The sequence below is a fragment of the Protobothrops mucrosquamatus genome, unplaced genomic scaffold, assembly GCF_001527695.2.
Source record: "Protobothrops mucrosquamatus isolate PMUCROS unplaced genomic scaffold, P.Mucros_1.0 scaffold_35, whole genome shotgun sequence".
Lineage (NCBI taxonomy): Eukaryota > Metazoa > Chordata > Lepidosauria > Squamata > Viperidae > Protobothrops > Protobothrops mucrosquamatus.
The window spans coordinates 421,294-437,327 of NW_015386111.1; the positions used below are offsets into that span (position 1 = coordinate 421,294).

Genomic DNA, 16,034 nt, shown 5'->3' on the forward strand with positions numbered 1-16,034 from the left:
TATTAACTTTTTATTGTAACGTAAATAGCCCAAGATGGGCCTGTAATTGGTATGAATTTTGAATTAATACATTTCACTTGCCAGAAAAGAATAGATGGTATTGGTAATCTTATGTTTTGCTGGGGTTCCTTGAGGCTAGTTATTTTATTTATTAATTTTTTATGCCGCCTATCTCCCCTAAAAGGCAACTCTGGGCAGCTTATAGATTATAAAAAAAAACAAATAAAAAATTAATTAAAATATATTAAAACTATGCAAATTAAAATTTTACAAAAACCAAAATTTAAGAGACAGACAGCATGGGGATGAAGTCTTTTTACCTTCTTCAACCACCTCCAGTGGTGAATACCTCCATCAGGGTTCTAAACCAACCAACAAAGCCAAGTTTTAATACTCTTCTGGAAGGCCAAAAGGGTGGGAGCAGTTCTCTGAGGCTAGAGCAGTGGTGGCGAACCTATGGCACGGTTGGAGCCCTCTCTGTGGGCACACGTGCCATTGCCCCAGCCTCGCATCCCCCCATGACCCCCTCCTCACCAGCAGCCCCCCTGGAGGAGAGTCACCCCTGAGCGTGGCCCACATGGAGTAGTGCAGCCAAGGACATGGCAGCCAGGCAGCGTAGACAAGACTCTGCCCTCACGCCCTATCCCGCACAGTTGATGCTGCGGGGTGCGGGCAGAGGGCATGGCTGCCATGGCGCTGCTGGGCTGCCTGGGCGATCTGCTGCGGGCCCTGGAGGCAGTGAGTGGCCCTGCAGGCAGGTGGGGTGAGAGCCGGGCAGGGGGTGGAGCGGGGGTGGGGCTGCTCACTGGGCTAGAGTATTCCACAGTGGAAAAGGCTTTTCTCCTTGACCCTGCCCACTGGGATTCCTTAGCAGATGGGATTTGTTGCAGGCCTCTTCCTCTGGCATGGATAGGACATTCCCCCATTGGGAAGAGATGGCTACTTTCTTAATAGCCTGAAGAAAGCATCATTTACTTGGAAGGGACAATGAAACAAGACTTAATCAGATGATTAAAAATACATGAATTAGAAATAAAAACATTAATTTTATTATTTAAAATAGTCCTTGTAATTATTTGTTTACAGCAGAGGTGGGAAACGATGGCATGGCTGGCTCAGGAATTCTGGAAGTTGAAGTCCACAAGTCATAAAAGTGCTATCGTTCCCCACCTCTGGTTTAAGGTAATAAACCCAAGGCTGGTTACTTTTCTTTCAGATAATCTCAGATATTTTTCTTTCAGATAATCTCAGGTAAAAATTGTGCTGCTTCACATTTTAATACGTGCTATTCCTCATCAAGGATTCCATTCATGCATTCAAAAACTGGATCATTCAACATATGAATCCAAATGTCCATTCACCCGCACATCCCGGCTGAAGTCACTGCTAATCTGGACTGTGGATGAGCAGTGGCATATTCAACCTGAGCCAATATTATCTGAGTGACACAAGGGAAACAAGATTTGGCATTCCAGTTTTTAAACATGTGGGCTACTTTTATCATGTTTTTTTAAAAATCATAAAATAACTGTTATTTGTGGATCCCCATTTTCCTTTATTCACTCTGTTATTTTGGATTTGTAGAGTGATCTCATTTTGGCTGTAAGTGACAGGTATGATTTATTTGCTTTTCATCCAATACTTCCTGGGAAATTGGCGCTCGCCTCCCACACTCTTTTGAATGTAGGTTTAGAATTCTTAAATTATTCCTTACTCTCTTTTTATATTCTACCTTTCTACCACGAATAGCTGCTTTTGAGACACGGCTGTCACTGGGTGTGCTAGTTTTGACTGTCTCAGCACTAGAATTGACTGGCTGTAAACTTAATAGAGGTGTCTTTTAGAGTGTCCGCTTTGCTGTTAACTGCAGTTAGAACCTCAAAACTTGACAATACAATTTGTGTTGTCAATAAGCATTGTCTGCCTATAAAATCAGTAACATTTCATTTTTTAAATCATCATCCCCTTGTTGTACAAGCCCTACAGCAGCTGGACAAATGGCTATGATCTCAGGCAGGGAGTTTCATCAGACATGGAAATGGAAAGATCTAAAAATTGGGAGCAACTCCATTTGTAAATCCCATATAAGAGGGTGATGATGTCTTTTAGAGAGGCTCCTTAGGAAGAATAAAGGGGTGAGGTGCTGGTTACTTACAGCAAATAGCTGTTTGCTTTTTAGATATCTGTCAACTATGAGCTGTTTGGTAGGCTTAACTGAAGTTTGAGAAGCAGAATATGAGCACTGCCTCTTTTTCTTTTCCTGTACAAATACAGATCTTTGCTTTGATCTCAAAGTACGTTCAAAACTCCAGCAGAACAAGAATAAAAATAAAATAAAAGCAAAAGAGCAAATTAAAAATGGATTTTAAAAGGAACTCTTAACAATAGATACTACCCTGGACACCATCTTTCTGGCTACTTTAAGTAGATCAGCTTTAAATAGAGAATTCACATTTGTTTGCATGTGTCCTTTTCTAAATATTTTGGAAAAATTAGTTCTTTAATGTACTTGTCAGATGATTTTCATGAATATGAGCAGGTTTGTTCAGTTTCTTTTATTTATTTATATATACACATATATATACACAAACAAACATTTGGCCTGGTGATATTACTAGTTCAATTATTGGTTCAAAAGGTAAAATTAGAGAAGTATAGAATTCTCATAAACATATGAATTTAATTGTGAATTGGGGAAAAACCTAGCTCATTGCTAAACAGAGTACAAAAATTATACCCAAATGATGGTATGTAGCATGAGATCTGTGGGAAAGAAGATTATAAGGGAGAAAATAAACTGACCCATTTCTTTGCAGAAGCCCCTCCCCCACCCTAGTGCATACTTGTATGTTTGTTTTCCAGCATTAGAATTAGCCCAGACTTACTGTCTCTTATTTCAATATTAAATATTTTCATGAAGGAGCCAGCAACTTGGGACTGGCAATAATTGGGACCAACAATTTGGTCATTAAGTGAAACAGTTGTTAAGTATGCCCACCACTGTGGCATATAATTTCCTTCAGTTTTTCTTTGCTTTACAGATCTGCAAAGGTTGTAAGTGCGAGTATTTGTTGTAAAGTTATTTTTTTAATCACTGGTGTAACTGAGAATGGTTGCTAAACATGGCAATTGCTAAATGAGAACTGTACTGTATGTACTACCTGTACATCACATTGACTTTCTATGATCTCATATTTTATAAAATTTGAGATATTTTATATTTCTCTGAAGATATGCTTAAATCTCCTATTTTTCTTGTTTAATTGCAATCTCAAATGTATGCAGATCAGGCATCAATGTCTTGCTAGCAGCCCACTTATACTAGAGTCAAGCATTATTATCTTCCAGTATGCAGTTGAGTAAATATTGCAACATGTTCCTCCAACTGTTCAGTTTTATTTATCCAAAGATTGACTACTCTCATTGTTGAAACCAAGTTAGCCGGCTTACTGATTTCAGTGAAGCGATAGTTCATATTTGCAAAAAAAAAAAAAAAAAGCAAAGTATTTGTGTCCTGCTACTCTTTCAGTATAATCCCATTAGCATTAAAGATCTAGATGACAGTATTTGGGAGATACAGTAGAGTGGAGTTGTGGAGTAGTTTTTCATAGATTCAAAAGATTCCATCTGCTATATGCAATAAACTACCCCTGGTTATATGTGAATATATACAGAAGTATATTCACAGCAAAACTAGGGTTATTTCACAAGGATATTTTTCTGTGCTTGGTAGTGTATCAGCAAAGAATATTAAAAATCAGCTCTATTCAAATTTACTGTTCCTGTGTAGAGTTATTTCTTGTTATTTTCTAAGTAGGATCTTTCTTTCTTTCTTTCTTTCTTTCTTTCTTTCTTTCTTTCTTTCTTTCTTTCACAGAAGTTAACAAAAAGCCTTGGCAACAGGAAGGAAATTCAAGTTTTGTTTCTCAATTATGGAATCATAAAGATTGGATTTAAATGTGGTCTTTGACATGGAAAAATGCTTTATCTTTAGAAAATCACAGTAAATTATTATTATTTTACAATGTGTATGTTAGTTTGAAAACCTGTCTCTTTTTACATTGTACGATGTATCCCTGGGAGAAAGAATGATAGACTAAAAGAGAAAATATAAGTGAGGGCAATCAGTTTTCAGGGAATCATTGCTTTTCTTTGCAAAGGATATTTCCCAAGTGGTCGAGTTGTTGCTCCTTCAGATGTTTACAAGTGGAAATGAATCCAATCTCATGTTTCATTACAGTGAAGCCTTCACCCAAATGAATGTCTTTCTGTGCAGTTGTTTTGGTTGTCTAGACAGACATTTTAATCAGTGAAATGTGTTCTGCTCCCCCAGGTTTGCGAATATTCATTACAAGTGCATTTTGGAATAGAATTATAAACTCTACACACGACATGTTTGATTGCTTTGATCTTCTTAAAATGAACATTAATTAATTAATGCATGCTTAAGCCACCATCACTTATTTAATAAAATTTGAAAACGTCTTTGGTAAACTAGCTTAAATGGATGAAATATTTTTCCCCTTTGTATTTTTACAGATGGAAAATAGATTGCAAGTATTAGTGAGGACATTTTACACAAAGATATTTCTTCATGAAGAAATAGAGCTTCAATTTTTAAAATTCTGTATCTTAAGTAATGCAGATATAGAACCTCCAGTTGTATAAAAATGAGTAAATCAACAATGAGTAGCACATCCTGTCAATCATCTCTTTGAATCCCCAATCACTATGCTCTTTTGGACAATTATGACTTTGGTGTGTGTGCTTGTATGCTTTTGTTTATGTGTGCAGTTTAAGATAGAAGTTTGTTCCTTTGAATCTTTAATTGGAAGTGAGATTAATTTTTCTTAGTACATAGCTGGATTCTTAAATGAAAATTTGAACTATTTGAGAATATATTTCAAATATTCCAGAAATTTTAATGCCACTGAATTAACTGAAAATAATTTTAGATCAAGTTTTAATTATGTTAAATTCCATTAATGTAGACATCTTGGTTGTAACTTTAATTCTCAAACTCTATTGTAGCCATGCAAATTCAGACAATCATTTACACTACAAAAGTAAAGCATCTGTACCTCCCATGCCCATTCTGAGGTAAAGTCTGCTCACTGTGAGGAAAAGTAAAGTATTAGTGGAAGAGGTCATTATTGCCATGGGTGGTTTAAAAGATCATTCTGGTTTTTACTCTGGTTAGATAATGAATTTTTTTGGGAAATCAATCAAAAGAGGTGAGAAAATCAGGACTTCCGGAATGAGGTTCCCTCTGAAGTTTGAACAATCCCCCCCCGACTAGTATTTTGAAGGGCCCTGAAGATGTGGCTCTTCACCCAGGCCTTTGGTGGGAATGATTGGTGCCCCTTTTCTTTGTTCTCCTTGTTCCCATCTGGGTTTATGTTCTCTGTCATCTTTGTTTTGTGTTACTTGTATTATTATTTGTTTTTAAATGTTTTAACAGTTGTAAAGCACCCAAAGTGCCTAATATATATATAAGGACCTGAGATAGCAGATGTTGTTGTTTGATGGTGTTAAAGCTATCCTTGCAGGATGAAAGCTGCCTTTTGCAATTGATTCGAACCATCATTAAAACTGTACAAAAAATAATGTTCTTCCTGTGTCAATTCAGGAAGCTCAGATTGCCCAACGATTTGCTGATACAGTTCTACAGAGGTATTATTGAGTCTGTCATTTGTACCTCTATAACTCTCTGGTTTGGCATAGCAACCAAACAGGACAGGAACAGACTTCAACAGATAGGACTGCAGAAAAAACAATCGCACTCAGCCTGCCTTTCATTGAGGATCTGTATACTGCATGAACTAGAAAGAGGCTGAGAAAATATCTACAGACCCCTCACTTCCTGGACATTTAAAATTGTTTCAACTTCTTCCCTCAGGATGTTGCTATAGGGCATTGCATGTCAAAACAACTAGACACAAAGATAGTTCTTTCCCCCATGCCATCACTCTGCCAACACCTAACTCCCACAGTACTATGTTAAGGATTAAAGATATTTACCCATGTAGTAGGCTGTATTACTAATTATCCTTCTCATCTTTCTCATCTTCTATTTTCTCATCTTCTCATCTTTCCTACTATCTTCTCCTATTGGTATCTTATGATTTATCATTTGTTGTTTGTATCTTATGATTAATGATTGTAACTATGATTTATAACTTATGACCTATTACTTGCTGTTTCTATGTACACTGAGAACTTATGCACTGGAGACAAATTCCTAGTGTGTCCATTCACACTTGGCCAATAAAGAATTCTATTCTATTCTATTCTATTCTATTCTATTCTATTCTATTCTATTCTATTCTATTCTAGAATTTCAAGAGTTTGGAGACCTTAATGCAGTTGGTGCAAAAGGTCATTTTAAAAAGACTCTAATACAAAATGCTCTGAGGTCCATGGAGCTGTTTTTGGAAATGTTCTGCACACTATAGTTGGAGATATTTTGGATCCACAGGATTTAAACTCATTCTTGGGATTCTTAAAGAAAATATCCCTCAAGTCATGTTCAGTTCTTGGTTACCCCATGAACATATTTATCTAGTATTCTCGGCAATAATACATAAATTACTTACTATTGCCTGTCTTTGGGATTTTTTTAAAAAAAGTCCGCAGTCTAACTTGCATCCCTGGGATTTCCTAAAAGTTGCCCATTTCAGCACTTTCTATGTCCAACCCTACTTCGCTTTTTCAAAATCAGCCATCAACAGTTTCATGCTGCCACCTGCTGTTAACAAAATTAGGGCCTGGCCTTGGGGCTAGAACATTTATTTACCTGAGTCAGTAATTATAACATAGTACAAATATTGTTCAGGGTGTCTCAAAAAAGTGCTAGCTTTCAAAGAATCCTCTAAAATTAGAAGACATATCTACATCTTCTTCATTATTTGGATCCGTATGCAAGTAAAGAGTTAATTTTGTCCAACCTAAAAGTTTTCTCTCTATTACTTGCCATTGAGTTGCATGTGGAAGGACTGTAAGGTAGAAGGAACAAGAAAAGGAAGTTCTCTCTTCTTCTTCAGACATTGGTCCTTCTTCAGAAGACTGTTTGGCAGGAGGAATGGAACTTTTATTTCCTGAGCAACTCTGACTTGGGAAACAAACTGATTTGTGTGACTTTATATGCATGAGTTGAGGGGGATGGGTTTAATCAGTTGTGGTTCTTTACTACTTCAAGATTATTATGGTCCAGATGTTAAAATCAGTTATTAAACGTGTGAATGCTATGAGAATCTTTATTTTCTAGGCTTTTTACTCTCTTTTTCTTCTTCATTTCATCACAAGTGACAGCCCATTTTGGTGGTATCTGCTACTTCCAGACACTTGTCAAAAGAGGGGGTCAGGTTTTAGATATACCGTTGCAATTGCCATCTTGACTTTTTTTTGACCCCATTTCCCATGAATTCCCTGCTTCCAGCATTGCCTATTATTTACTATCTCTGTTCTGTTCATTACATAGATGATTTTCTAAGGCTTGACTGATATGGATAATTCTATTTTTGGCAGGGAAGGCCGTTCTAATGCCCACTTGAAAGGAGATTTCCAAAAAATTGGAGATGTTATGCTAAAGAATATTCAGAATATGAAGGTATGAACTAGAGGTGTTTATGTGCTAACTTTTTCTTGGAATGATAATCATGCATGAGCTTCTGCTCTATTTGCTCACTGAAATTAAAAGAAATCAATGTATTTCTGAACATTTGGTCTGAAGAGATAACAAATCTGTCTGTGTGAAAGCCTTGTTTAATTCTGTTGTGTTCCAGACTGATTCATGATCCAACACAAGCACTGACTGCCTTTTTCCTACACACCATCTCCCCAAGGCCTTCCTACTGTTAGCTGTGCTTGGTGATCCTATGGTAGCTGGGTCCATATATTGCATTGTTCAAATGAATAAAAACATAGTGGTTGAGTTCCCACAGAAAATTAAGCCAAACTCAGTCAAATTGTATTAAGCTTGTTGGGGATGGAGCATTGTACTGGGAAGAAGCTGCCCTTAGACTGATTCTGCTCTTTATGGTGGCCATCACATTTTTAAAGCAACCTGACTTCAAGATTCGGATAATTCCGGATCTCCTTACCTTCCGTCGCGCCCTCAAGACATGGCTCTTTCAGCAAGCGGACCTGACCTAGGGTGGATTTTATACTGGGTTTTTTAGGAATTTGGAAGACACAACTTTAAATTTGGTTTAATTCGGTTTTAAGGGGGGAATTGTATATATGCTTTGGTTTTAAATATGTTGTGCGCCGCCCTGAGTCCCGCCGGGAGAAGGGCGGCATATAAATTAAATTAAATAAATAAATAAATAAATAAAGAGTGTGTGAAAAGAAGACTCATAGAGCAAGAGTAGAAAATTTGTGGCTCTCTTAATATGGTTGGATTATAATAATCATGGTTCCTGGCCACTGATTACTTGTCTGTGACCGATGGGATTTTGATTCCAATAATATGTTAAGAACTCAGGTGAGGGAGAAATTCTGTAAAAGATTCTAGGTCTAGATCAGACATGTCAAACTCGAGACGTCATGTGATGTCGCTCGATGTATCGGAGCTTTTTCCCCATTGCCAGCAATGGGGTGAGCACGGTTTCCTTGTGACGTGTCTGGCCCGCGGGCCAGCAGTTTGACACCCCTGGTCTAGATCATTTCTGTGAATTGGTTGCCCTTCTGTGTATCCTGGGAACTCTTTGTTAGAAAATCAACAGGGTGCCACTCTTTTTGCATCTTAAAACTGGACTTTGCCAGTCATCTCAACCATAGTTGATAGTATAGCTCCAGGGACTGCACTTTGGAGTTACATTGAAGGGGCAAGCGAAGTTAGATCCTTCTCAGTTGTGCTCCCACACACACACTTCTAGAATCCCCCTGTGAAGGCATGCCTAGCCTTTTATCCCACCTTGTTTCAATAGTGGACAAGGCTCTTCTCAGACTTCTGATACCTACTTGGAAATTACTCTCATCTCTTCTATGCTCGATTCATTGTCATATTGTATTACAGTGTGGCTTTTATTGTGTTGTGTTTTTTTTAACCAAAAATTGCATCAGAGCAGATATTATGTGAAAATAAACCTAAATAAAGAATTCTTTCCTACATGGACTTATCCTCTTTTCTCTCTCTTTCTGTCTCCTCTAGCAACTAACCGTTCATTTGCGAAAGCATAGCAAAATACTGCTAGAACTGGAAAATGGAATCAAGAACTCTCGCAGGCTCGAGGCCTTATGCAGAGACTTTGAGATGCAGAAAGTCTGCTACCTTCCCCTCAATATCTTCCTTCTCAGGCCACTGCATAGACTGATGCACTACAAGCAGATAATGGAAAGGCTCTGCAAACATTATCCACCCAATCATGGGGACTTCAGGGACTCCAGAGGTAAATGCGTGAACTCTTCCTGTAGCAATTCTCTTAATTTTAAATTTTGGAGGAAGTGACTTGACTGTTTACTTGGAGAGCAGGAATCTAAGCTGAGTAACAATGAGTATCTTGTATCTTTAACAGAAAGAAGATTCGTTACAGGGAATTAAGACCAACTTCCCATGATATTGTTTGGTGTTTTGCCTTTGCTTTATTGTTTCTGTTGAGTTTTAGTTGCAAGTTCTGAGTCTTTTCAGTTTGGCAGCATTATAAATTTAACTAAATAATCATAACAACCACACATGAAGGGACGGAAGGCAAAGCCTAGCTCTAGCTAGGCTACATCAGGCAGAGTCAGACAGTAAATGAGCCTGGAAAGAAATTCCTTGAGATTAGCAATTTCACAAAAAAGGGCAGGCAGAGTCAGGTTAATCAGAGTAGATTTGCTTTCAGATGTATGTGCATGATTGGAAGAATCTTGATAAATGCATAAAGGTGGTAAGTATGTCTAGTAATTTGTTCTTGAATACAGATACATTATGCCTTGGCTTCAAAGGGCAATGATGCCCTGATCAAGCCTATTTCTTAAGTGCAGGCTATAAAAATGAGATTTTTTAAATAAAAAATCACATTGTTTTACGGGCCAAATCAGTTAAGTCTGTTAAATAATTTATACTCAATTATACAGCAAACATCCATGGAAACCCATCATCTCCAAGTGAAATTCAGAAATATTTTGAGGGGGCAGATTCGACTTGAAACTGGAAGTCTTGTGGATATAGATTCTGTTTGATTGTTAACAAAACAATAAACATTGCATGTGTTTTCTATTGTTCTTCAGATTTTTAATAGAGTAGCTCTACTTGATGGCATAATTACTTTGTTTGTTGTTTTTCCCTCTTTCACAGCTGCTCTGGCAGAAATTTCAGAGATGGTGGCCCAGCTCCATAGCAGTATGCTAAAAATGGAAAACTTCCAGAAACTGCATGAACTGAAAAAGGACTTAATAGCTATGGACAATCTAGTGACTCCAGAAAGAGTACGTATCCCCACAGTATTTGGAATAAAATATTTGGCTGAAAAAACGAGCAATTGCAGGATTCTTGTCAGGATGAGATATGCTTTCTCTAGAATCTAAATTTTTAATTTAGAAAATCCATCAACTGAACTTGTGCTTAAGGTCAGCATGTCCAGAACAGATGACAGATCATTTTCTCATTAATGTTTCTGTTGGCTAATAGTAACTGTCTTCTTCAGATTAACTTCACATTATCTGCCTACTTTCCATTTATTTTTCTATCCAAAACTGATACAAGATATTTTTTTCCAATTTCCTTGATACCTGACAAAAAGAAGTAGCTTTTTCTTTTCAGTCATGCTTTGTGATCCACACCCCACACCCCAGGTGACCACCCCTAGGAAAAGGCTAGAATCCTGAGAGAACCCCTAAGCTAGTGGACAAGGGAGATCAAATCATATAAGTACAATTTCAGCAGATAGGAAGAATAAAACAGAACGACACTCTTCTCCAACAGTATCAAAACTCACTGAAAGCTCTATTAACATCAACCTGGATGAATTTTCCCTGACTAGCTCCTGGAATCAGTCCAAGCCACTTAAATTTCTATAGCTAAATCCAAAAGAAAAAAGTCTATTTATTCAATCTCATAAAAATGCTCTCAAATGTATTTTGTACTCTTAACACTAAAAATAGGGTAAAATAAGTGGTCTTTTCCAACTCTTCTCCTTTGGTTGTATTGCTCTACATCTCTTATTTATTCTTTGCCAGCACTGACGGCAAAACTAGCTTCATTTGTCGTCATAGTGGTAGTAAAGTAGCAGTAATAGTTAAACTATTATATTTGAATATATCCTGGTCTACTTTTTAGAAGTCGTAGAGTTGTAGTAACTCAGTCTTGATTTCTCTTTATTGCTTATTATCATCTCCTGTATTGTTTTAATTGCATACTGTACTGTCTTCTAGAGTTTCCTTTCATCCCCAATGCATGAGTGAAGAGTTGGCAATTCCATTTACTGCTTTCATTCCCTGATATTTTCCATTACTTTTCCTTTAATGCCCTATTATGGCTGTGTGGCGTCAATGAAAATCTAATACTCTTGTTTACTGCATGCCAATGGCTGTCATTTTTTATTCATTATACATAAGGTACTTTTCACTTACATATCTCTCCTCAATGGCATCATATCATTAATTCAATAATACAGCATTAATGAATGGAACTGGGAAAGATTTATATTTATATTCATTTCCCTACCCATTAGCGTGGAAAGGCATGGAATGTTGCAGACCCTGCAGGACCCAGAAGAAGGGCCTTCTCCATAGTGGCTCCCTCCCTCTGGAACATCATCCCTCCAGAAATTAGACTGGCCCCCACTCTGACCCTCTTTAGGAAGGTCCTGAAGAGGTGGTTTTACCAGCAGGACTGGGGAACCCAGAGTGGGATGGAGCCCATTAAATGGCTGATATGAGTGTGTGTTGTCCCCAAGGGAGGGTGGGGGTTATTATTTTATTATTATTTTATTATTTTTATTTCTTCTACATTGTGTTTTTATTTTCTGTAAGCCACCTAAAGTCGTCATGAGAGAGTAGATAGCTATATAAATTTTCCAAAATCAATCAATGAATCAATAAATTTCCAGAAATATACTTGGGAACACAAGGGGGCACAAACAAACAAAAATCCCATCTAAAACGCTTTAAAGCATGCGTCTTTTTCCAGGACCACAGGACAGCTGCAGGGTTTTTGGAAAAGGCATAAGTGCTGTACTCTGTGTCTTCCATAGCACTTTTTTTGGGAACTGAATCTCAAATGCTGCCAGCCTTATTAATTACCACCCATGCCAACGTTCAGCCTGAGGTTTGATGTTTTCTATTTTGTGTCTGTTCCTCCACAGGAATTTATTAGGCTGGGTAGTCTCAGCAAACTGTCTGGAAAAGGCTTACAGCAGCGGATGTTCTTCTTGGTAAGTGGCAGGAACTGCTTAGAATGTGTGCAATTAAACACAATCGTGCCACAAATGCCAAGGGAAAAGAAGGAGGAGGAAATTCACAGGAGCAGTAAGATGCAAATTGTGGAGTAATCTGAGAAGAGATCTGCAGCTTTCTGTTCTCCACGATGAAAAGAAGCTCAGCCAAATGTTAAATAAACCAACAATAGATGGGAATAAATATAAAGCGATTCTTAAGAAATCAAAATCTACATTCACACAGTCTGCATTTTTTTCTGCTCTTCCTGAGAATTATGAAATAAATGCAAGCCAATATATAGATTTCAGAAAATGATGCATCCTGGATTAATTTAACAGAGAAACTGTCAGCTGTCCCAACTTGGTCAATCAAAAAGACTCTCACAGCCGTAGCAGTAAAAAGTATACTTTATTGAGGCCAAATGGTTACAAAGCCAAATCTAACTTTTGGAGCCCAAACCAAGTAGTAAACCTTTCCCCTGGGATTCATCCCCCTCTCCCCTTATCATTGAGTGACCAATCACTTTCAAATAAATTGATTTGGTAATAGTTCCCAGCTGTGTGGGTTTGAAGGTGTTGTGTTCCATTGGGTGACCTTCGAACAGGCTACAGCTTCCATGGGAACAATGCACAGGCTTTTGCTTTCCTTTCTTCTTCTCCCCCCCCCAATTCATCCACCCCGCTGCTCTCCCTCCCCCCACTATCTTATTTAAGACAGCCTGGCATCTAGCTAAGCAAGGCCTGCACTGTGAGAGACTTTGACTTGGACCACTATCTTAAAAGTGTTTTGAAGTAGGATATGTAGGTCTGCATTACGCTGCACACAGTGCTGTGATAAACTTTATTTTGGCAATTTAGGCTAGCTCACTGGTCCTCCACCTTTGCAGCTTGGCCCAGTGGGGGGAGGGGGGGAGGGGAACCAAGTCGTGCAAGTGGTGGGCCAGCACGCGGATAAGTCGAGCTGCGTCTTTATATGCATACAGGCTCACGGCTCACATGGCCCGGTTGCAAATAGGCCATGGCCCAGGAGTGGATCACGGCCTGGGAGTTGGAGACCTCTGGGCTAGACAGTCTGTGGATCATAGGGGTTTTTTATTAGCTAACTTACAGGACAAACTTGACGTATAAAGCACAAAGTGTTATCACACAGCAAAGAAAAATGCCTTAATAGGTTTACCATGACCTGATCAGAAGTCAGCTATTTGGAATATAACATGAAAGTATTTGTTCTACATAGAGAAGAAATGTAAATACAGTGTAGAAAGTAGGAGAATGAGTTGAATCTTCCCAAGAGCCAAACCAGGCACTGTCTGAATTTGGCCACTAAATCCTGACTCTATTAAAAGCTTACAATATGAGATAATTCTTTGTCATTCAACTTAAATCTCCCATACAGAAGAAGGATCTGCATGTTTTGTCTCAAGGAAACAAAGCTAGCTTCTAAAATACCAGCATATATTACACTTCTTTTGAGGAAAAGCTCTTGCATCCCTAGTGAATGATGGTGAAGATAAGTGTTTGTGTGTGCTTTAAATAGTTTTGGAAGAAAATGGGAAACTATTGTATTATTATAGGTACTAGATGGAAACATTCTCAAAATAATATTTGGATGGATATGGTTTTCTCCCATGTTCTTAAGGGCTAGTTCATATGATTGATCCTCTGGGTTAAAGTAAATATACTAGGATAACAGTCCCAAATTCATGCATGTTATCTTGCAAATAACATAACTTGTTTATTAGATCTAAATGACAACAGGGCTGCAAACACCAATGATCCCATGTATATTAGGTCACATACAGAATATTAGAGGTATTTGGGGGTTCCCTGTCTCCTCTGTTCTGACTATATTCTTGCCTGTTATGTTTCAGTTCAATGATATCTTGCTGTACACAAGTCGGGGTCTAACAGCATCGAATCAGTTCAAAGTTCATGGGCAGCTTCCACTGTATGGCATGATGGTAAGTACATGCTGAGTTGAGACTGGATTGGTTACTGCTGAATCTCTTAAAACATAAAAGGCTGTGGATCGTATCTACTGTTTAGAAATATAAGCCTTCTCAATTACTCTAAATAAAATAATTAGAAATTTGAAGGAATAAATGCAACTGAGAAGAAAGTGAAAGTCTGAAAACTTAATGGGTTTAACTTCAGTCATAGCCATCCTTTCAGATTGAGAGAATTGTTGGTGATGGCATCTTGCTCCATAGAGTAGCTTTTGATAATCTTTTCAGATCTGAAGATCCATTGGGTTCTAGATTAGTCCTTTGGAGACTTGCATAGGAGGGTTGATGTGAACATTTGCTTTTGAATATGTACACCCAAACATCACCTCCTTCAAATACAGATTCATTCAGAAGATAACACACAAGCAATGCACAGGATTTACACACAAATGGAGATGTGAAGGGAAAGGAAATGTCAATTTGCCACAGTGATTTGGAACCCCTTGCTGGCAGAAAGCAAGCCAGAAGATTCATGTCTCCCTTCCAGAACAGTGGGTGGAAACTCATTGTGACCTCACTGCAAGTCCTGGCAATGTTTGAGCTCTCCCGTTGAAGGGGATAATTAAACAAGGCTGGTCCCTTCCACACAATGGAGAAGAGCAATAAAAGGGTGGAGATCATCATCCTGTTACTTCCACTGGCAAGGACAATATGAAGCTGCATTTTCTTTGCTAGAAAAAAGAGAGAGAATGAACTCGATAGGGTGCTGCACACATAAGAATGGCAGCAGGCATAGATGACCCACAGATTCTTCTATGCCAACTGCCAAGTTTTAAAAATATTCAGAAAATTTGCCCTTAATTTGACATCATAGAAAATAAAGCAGCTGCCTGTATTTCAACCCTGAGGTTGGCCTGTGTTATACCAATGGTGTGGTGTATATGATTCTGATGCCCGTATTCGCGCTTTCATTGATTTATTTTTAATTGTGGCTTTTAATGCATAGAGATATACTCCAGATCTAACCGGAGTATTGTCTGCAGCTAAGAGTTTTGCCACTCCTAAATTTTATCTCATCCACTAACTCTGCATATTACCAGGAATGGCTAGTAACCTTGGAGCAGCAGACTTTAAATAGCTATTATTGTAGAATCCTTTGTGCTCTGTGAGTTTAGTTATTTACTTGCCCAACTAGGTAACGACATCAGTGCTAGTGATTGTGGGGTAGGTTCCCTGTTTCTATGCAATAGCCCAGTGTTGGTGGGTGTGGGGTTTTTCTCCTTGGTATTTCCATGAAGAGGGTATTGTTTTCTGCTTGATTGTTTGCCTGGAATTATCTGGGCCTTACTTATCTGGATTTTGGCTGCCTGAAAGGGTCTGTTCAGGACTTTTTGCTTCCTTCTTAATGTTTTTATTGTCTCTTTTAAATGGTGTATAAATGTGGTATATCTCTATGAGTCTATTGATGGCTGATTTGTCTAAAAGTCAAACTTCCCGTCTAGGATAGGGGTAGGCAACCTTGGCTCTTTTAATTTAATTTAATTTAATTTAATACATTGACTTATATGCCGCCCTTCTCCCCACGGGACTCAGGGCGGCTCACAGCATATTAAAACAACATAGCACATTTCCCCAATAAAAGCCAATTAAAAACCAAATATTTGTAGCTGTGTCTCTTATTAAAAATCATTAAAAATTATCCCTATTTAAAATTCACCCTAGGTCA

At 38.1% G+C, this 16,034-nt stretch overlaps 1 protein-coding gene across 1 annotated transcript in view; it reads left to right on the top strand.

Moving 5' to 3' along the window:
* FARP1 (FERM, ARH/RhoGEF and pleckstrin domain protein 1) overlaps nt 1-16,034 on the top strand; it is an 81,331-nt gene that overhangs the window by 53,137 nt on the left and 12,160 nt on the right. Inside the window, exons 14-18 of the mRNA XM_029283003.1 lie at nt 7,528-7,609; nt 9,155-9,392; nt 10,283-10,413; nt 12,291-12,359; nt 14,234-14,323. Coding sequence (XP_029138836.1) covers nt 7,528-7,609; nt 9,155-9,392; nt 10,283-10,413; nt 12,291-12,359; nt 14,234-14,323 — 610 coding nt within the window. The remainder of the gene's footprint in view (nt 1-7,527; nt 7,610-9,154; nt 9,393-10,282; nt 10,414-12,290; nt 12,360-14,233; nt 14,324-16,034) is intronic.